Genomic DNA, 7,113 nt, shown 5'->3' on the forward strand with positions numbered 1-7,113 from the left:
GACATATCTTGGTGAGATATTTTTGGTTATGAAGAAGTCAAGTAAGTCAGGTATTTTGTTAGTGTCAGTGGGCCAGTATGTGGGTTCATATATGGTGAGGTAGTTGAGATTGTTGGTGATTATGCTATTTAAGAGATTTTTGCCTCTTACTGTGACCAGTTTGCTGCCCCATTGGGTATGTTTGGCGTTATAGTCTCCTTCAGTTATGAATCTATTGCCCAGAGCGTCAAGGAAGTTATCAAGGTGTGTTTCTGGTGATTTAGTGCATTGATCAGTGGGGTGTGTACCTGCACATTTAACACAGCGGAAATTGTGATTGCAGTATTTCTGCGTGTGACCGTACCTTTGGCACCTTTTACATTGCACTGTCTCTTTTTTTTTATTAGAGGAGGTTCGATTTTTACTACCGAGTTCATTAGTCGATTTATGTTATAGATTTGTTTGTTGTTGGGTTTTTGTTTTAAGTCGATGAAGAATAGGGATAACAGCTTTTTGGAGATTCTATGTCTTATGTTGCTGATGTTAATTACTTCATGACCAAGTTTAAGGAGTTCGAACTGAAGTTCGTCTAAGTTAGCTGAGTGGTGGACGTTGCGTAGTACTACACGAAAAGGTCTTTCTTATTTCAGTTGATATGTGTGGAAGTTTGCGTTTAGGGTTTTTAGTAATTTTGTTATTTTTCTGTAGGAGTCTCGATTGGCCGGCAGGATTTTAACCTGATTATTTTTAATTTTTAGTGTGTAATCCTCTTTGTTAACATCTTTCTCGATGGACTATGTCATTGTTTGGATGTCGATAACATCACCAATGAAGATTGGTGGGGGAGGAGGGTCTTTTTGTGTGTGTTGATTTGTTGGTGTTTCAACTACGTCCATAGAATCATCTGTAGATTCTAGTATTGAGAATCTATCGTAAGTAGTTACATGGTTTATTGACGGTTCACTTTGGATAGTGTTTGCCTTTATGTTGACTGTTTCTAGCTTGCGTTTTTTTGTGTTATTAAAGTCATTATTGCCCTTTTGCCACAGGGGGGGGGGGGTAGAGCGGTGCGGTTGTAGTTTGGTCAAGAGAGCCTGCTTGGGATACTTGGGCCATACTCGAGCTAGTTAATTCAATTGAAATAACTAGTCAAGGGGCTATGATTCGGAACCGAGATTAGGACCGTTTGATTTTCCACTAGTAAGTTTAGAAAACACTTGGTTACGTCTGTTTCGATTCACTTTCGACGGATGGGCGTCACGTGTTGTATTGTGAACTTCGCAGGGCACTAGATACACGTCTGCACGTTTCGGCACTCAACAACAAACTCGACAGTAAACATCCCAACGGTTTCTGTCCCGCTACACTGGCCGCTGTTCTGGCTTGCTACACGGAGACCCTATTCTTCGGGTAAGACGATTACCAGATGTTGATGCATCTTCACAGTACATGTTCAGCTAGCCTGAGAGCCCGTTATAAATCTTAAGATTTAGTTAACTAAAGTCCTTCAAATAGACAAACAGTCTTTGTTTCAACTACGGGAAGAGAGGTGGATGCATCGACATCTGGTAATCATCTTACCCGGAGAATAGGGTCTGCGTGTGGCGAGCCACGGGACAGAAACCGTTGGAATGTTTACTGTCAAGTGCCGCTACAACCATTTCTTTTTAACGAGAGCTATACTATTACTCCATACGTTTGGCGACTGATTGTCGCCTCGAGTCCAAACTCATTATCACAAATCTTGAACAACTACAATCGGATTGAATGACGACAATTGCTTAATTACGGCTGTGGTAGAATCTAGATTTAAGTGTTAAGGGATTTTCCCAAAATTCCAAAGGGGAGGCTTCGGTGTCCTTTCATCTCCGACATATATTTTTGTTCATTTCTGATTATGCTTTAATTGTCAAATTGATTGATGTAGAAAAGTGCTTTTGTGTGATCTCACTATTAAGAATATGAACTTGTCGGATCGCATAGTATCATCGTCGCTATATTTTGCCGAAATTATAACAGTCGTCTACGCTTTCTGTCTCGATCCGGCCTTGTTTTAGTAGGCGCAGTGTAGTAACCGAAATATGGCAACCATATCAAAGGCAATCACTCTCAATGCTCTCTATGCTTTTATTAGGGAATCTAAAATCTGTACGCCTTTAATTTGCTTTTCGTTTCATTCCGCACTATGATAAAGGGAATCGGAAAAAAGCGAATGGAAGAAAGTAGGGATGAGCAACATTTGAGAATCGTTTAAAACCTCAATAACCCATATATATTATAATTTGTACTTTTCATTAAATTTCCATGAACTCATTGATGCTTTATAGTTTATATTCAGTAAACAATAATATTTCATTATTATGATAGTATGTATAGGTAAAGATCGTTTTAATGAAATCCTGTTTATATAAATTTGTATAAAAATGATCCCGGGAACTAAAACATTTTCATTATTTCGTAGCAGAAGACACAAGTTGGTTAAGTTCTTAGCTGCTTCAACATAAAATTTGTCTTGTGCGAAAATCTAATTGCTGTCGTCGGGTCGTTAAATATTCTAAAATATAATGTTAAATATATGTTTACATACAAGGTGAATAACCCAAGATGGAAGCTAAAATATTTTCAATACTGTCAATTATACCGAAAAATGTTTCAAACAAAAGTTAAATGATTTCGAGGAGGGCAGTAATCGACGTAATTAATACCTTTATAGGTGAATGCGTCGAGAACATGGTCAAAGCTGTTTTTTTTTAAAGCAATCATATATTTCTTTATAGATTAAATAACGCCAAGTCCAACATTCTCTATAAAAAAATTATCAACTTACATCGAAGTTCATTAGATGTTCTAATTTTTATTTTTCAAAGTATAAGTTACAGTATCTCCAAAACAACTTTGCAACATACATGGGTGAATATCTTTTTATAGAGAATATCGAAATGTATAATTCCATTTAAGAAAACAAATTTGAGTTTCAAAGGTCCTCTACACGCCAACCTATAAAAATGCTAATTACATCGATTAATGTCCATCTAATAGAAGCAATTCAACTTTTGTTTGAAACATTTCTCGGCATAATTAATAGTATCTTTTTGCATTTTTTGTATACATTGGTTAACGCAACTCTTTATTCCACACAAGAAACTACTAAAGTTGGTTATGTTAAAAAAGTAATTGGTTCAGGAAATATTTTAATAAATTGTGCTTTTGAAACAAGGTAACAAAGATAATGAATACCTTCTGAGCTGGCTTTTTGGCATAATTACCAACTTGATAGTTTCCTATGTAGAATAACGAGTTGTACCGATCAACGCATAAAGAAATATGATTCTATTTAAAAGAAACATAGTGGATCTTTTTGTCTAAACAACGACAAGACTTTTATCCGCGCGATATTACTGTCATCATATGTTTATCTTCATTGTTCTTAACTGACAAAATGAAGAAAGATATATGTGATTGCAGCGATATCGCACGGACAAAAATCACTCCTCTGGATCGGACCTAATAACACCGAATCGTGGCTATCTAACTTTCGCTAGGCAGGTTGTTTTCATACAAAACGTAATCTTGCAATATTTTGAAATCGTGAAGGCAGGTGCTTTGTTCTATTTAAAAACAGAAAATAATTTTCTATTCCTTCATTAATATCCCGTTATTTACTTTCTATTTGATTGTTAAATATGAACATATTACAAATTATGAGAACGCAATAGACAATAGAACTTTAACATCGGTTAAATTGCGACCTATGTTTCCTGTTGCAAAGTTGATTCTGACGATGGGTAAGATACGATGCAAAAAAATTTGTTCTTTCGATTTTGATTTTCAAGCTTAAGAACAATTTCGCATAGATACTTTTAGTTAAATGTTCATCGAATCAAATGTGTAGAATTACGCTGTGATAATTTTTATCAACAATATCTTTAAACTCTGTACACTGTACATGTGTAGATATAGTATATCCGGTATAAATGCTACCCACTACCATTTTTTTAACTATTAAAAATACGAAGGCGTTTTTCATTATATATATGTAGATGCAATATATATGTACATATGTACATATAATAAATTTTAAATGAATATATAATAGTATAAGTAAAATTAACAATATAAACAATATAAAATTAGTTTCGAATATTCTTTTAGGTTATGTTGGAAATGGTATGTTAGCTGCAGCTGTAGCAGGCTCAATATACGCAGCACCACCGTCAAAACATATCTCTTATGCCATCGACCGTGTTTCTCAATATAATAATAGTAAGTTGTAAGATTTATAATTTCGTTGAATTTAGACAGAACAGGATGGAATAAATCCAAAATTGAGCATTTCGTGTTATTTACGTTAAATAAGTTACTTTTGTACTGAATATCTGATATTTGTTTCAAATTGGAATGTGTTATAAGTAATACGAAAAAATTTTTTAAATCATCATTTTCCTCTTATCTAAAGTATTTGAAAAATACAGATCTTCAAAATGACTAGTTTTTTACGATTTTTACGAAACTTATCTTCACAATATATTATTAGATATAATAGACTATTTTGACTTGATTTCTGATATGATTGGTGGAAATGATACAATGAGATCGTAAAATAAAAAATGGTGCCAATTTGGTCCGTATTTACAGTCGTATGCGTCCCATACGCACTTAGTCACTTATATCAAATTTTAAAAATCAATTTGTATAATGATTGGTAGTGTAACGATGTATCATAGATCTGAAACATCCAGGATACAAGTAAAGAATGAATTAATATAACTCTTCTACTTCCCAGAAAGACAAATTTTTTTAGATATATTGTAGAGGAACAGCTGGTTCTGAAATCACATCGTACTCCTCTGACGTGACTCTTAAATTAAGTGTACGATTTTTGAAACATGTGAACTTCTACTCATTGGAGTTTGGTGGATTTTACTATTTCACTATGTCACCTCACTATGTTCCTCTTACAATTTTTCTTTTTCTTTATTTCATATATAATTACTAGAGAGGGGACACTGGAAATTTCGAAACACCTCGTATTGTGACGATACATATAAATTTATTTCTACTTAACTGATAATAATTCAATTACATCTCTGCTTAGATTTTAATTGGTACCATTTCACCATTAAATACTGTGGTTATATGAAAAAAATTTGTCAAAAGTTTAGTTCTTGATGAATTAGATACCTCTAGAAAAAAGGAACGGAAATAATAATTTCTGGTTCTATTTCGAAAATTTTAATACCAATTTCGGAAATTTCGAGATTTAGTTTCGCAAAGTTAAACAACAGATTTTGTACTATCTTTATTATCTATACGGAGTATCCAGTAACAGATGATAAAAAATTTCATGCTGCTTCCGTAAGCTTTGAAATATAAAAAAGTATTGGAAAATTTAACTAAAAGTTTAGGCGTTAGGTCATTTCCTTGATTTCAATTCAAACAAATTAGCATACATGATCAGAAGTGTATTATTAATATTATTATCGTAAATCTTAAATGGAGTTATATAATGTAACGCATTAAATTATAAAATGTTTTATGTGCATAATATGTTTCTAGCTGGTATTTTGATGGTCGTTCCGAATTATACTGGAGATTGCCTTAATTTTGGAATAGCAATTGAAAAAGCGAGACAAAAGGGTCTGAAGGTAAGAAAAAGGAAAACGAATTTATAAACTGAATTTTTTGATTAATTTTAGTTTCTATACTTTATATGGATAGGATTAATATATCAACGTTTATGTACGTATGTAACACATCGTCAGTTTTTATGGTGCATTTAAGGCGAGCTTTCTTATGTGTATCCAAAGCACGCGTTGGGTCAGAAACAGTTCAAAACGAATCACATGACACTGTCTCGTTGCGAGATCACTGACTTCTTCCGTTATAATAGAAAAACATTCTCTCGTTTTTGCTGCGATATTGTGTGATTCGAGCTTATCCAGGGTTTCCAGACGATACCCTTAATTTGACGATAATATAACGTCACATTACCCTCACTCTACAGCTACGTCGCATGTGCTATATAACATGAATTTCGTCTTAAGTCTCCACGCGTTGTGTCTACAATACTGTTCCTGCATCTCCATTTATTTATAGTATGAGTCACGACGTCACTAGTTCAGCAACTATACTATATCCCCCCTCCCTATCAGAGGATTTTTATTATCTCAATCTAGTAATGCTCGGTTTTTGACCGTTCTTAATGCAGCGTGCGCGTTGGACGCATATAGAAAATTCGACCTTTAGATTTGCTTTAAACGAACAGAGCGACCAATCGATCTCCCCCATTGTAGTAAAATAAAAAATAAGAGTGTAACCGAACATTCGTCGAAACATTCAAATATCCGAATGCTCTAACAAAGGAATTTTCATACCTAGTTCTCACGGATTTAAATGAAATTTGATGTGTATGTAAAATGCAACAGATATGTCATTTCAGCCTCAGATGGTCAATAAATTTTGAGAAAAATGTATTTACAATTTGAAAAAATCCTTAGACATAGTCCATACGTTCAACACCATACCCTACGATGGGATAGTGGAGGTCCTTGAATTCTTCGAGGTGCCTCCTTACCTTATTTGTGTTATCCGGTCCTACCTGAACGACAGGTGGTACACCGGCAAGGATGAAGAGGGGCGGCGACCCGTCGAGCGCGGTGTTCTGCAGGATTCTGTTTTGGGACCGATTCTGTGGATCATCAGCTACGACGCGATGTTTCGCTGTCTCATGCCACCGGACACAGGCATGGCGTCTAACACTGACGACACGTTGTTGCTGGCCGGGGGATGTTGGTGGCACGAGACACTGCGTCACGACAAGCTCATCGTCGCTTGCGCGGTGTGTGCCATACGCAGGCTGGGCTTGAAGGTGTCTACAGCCAAGTCGGAGGCTATCTGGTTTTATGACAGGCGGCGTAGGGGGGCTCCTCTGCCCGACCTGTGTTTGGATATAAACAGGGAGGACATTGAGGTGGGGCTTCAGATGAAATACCTGGGCCTCTCCTCACGCACTTCAGGCTGTTGGTCCCCAAACAGACGGCGGCAGCCAACACCTTATGTGGATTGCTGCCAAATATCGGTGGGGCCGGGGTCGGAGTGTGCCGACTATATGCGAGAGTTGTCCGTTTCCGGGTA

General features: G+C 35.8%; 1 protein-coding gene across 4 annotated transcripts in view; it reads left to right on the plus strand.

Moving 5' to 3' along the window:
* LOC122566187 (triokinase/FMN cyclase-like) overlaps positions 1-7,113 on the plus strand; it is a 79,860-nt gene that overhangs the window by 10,251 nt on the left and 62,496 nt on the right. For all 4 annotated transcript variants that reach the window (XM_043723090.1, XM_043723089.1, XM_043723092.1 and 1 more), the window contains exons 4-5: positions 4,132-4,242; positions 5,536-5,624. In XM_043723090.1, coding sequence (XP_043579025.1) covers positions 4,132-4,242; positions 5,536-5,624 — 200 coding nt within the window. The remainder of the gene's footprint in view (positions 1-4,131; positions 4,243-5,535; positions 5,625-7,113) is intronic.

The sequence above is a fragment of the Bombus pyrosoma genome, linkage group LG3 (genome assembly GCF_014825855.1).
Source record: "Bombus pyrosoma isolate SC7728 linkage group LG3, ASM1482585v1, whole genome shotgun sequence".
NCBI classification, from domain to species: domain Eukaryota; kingdom Metazoa; phylum Arthropoda; class Insecta; order Hymenoptera; family Apidae; genus Bombus; species Bombus pyrosoma.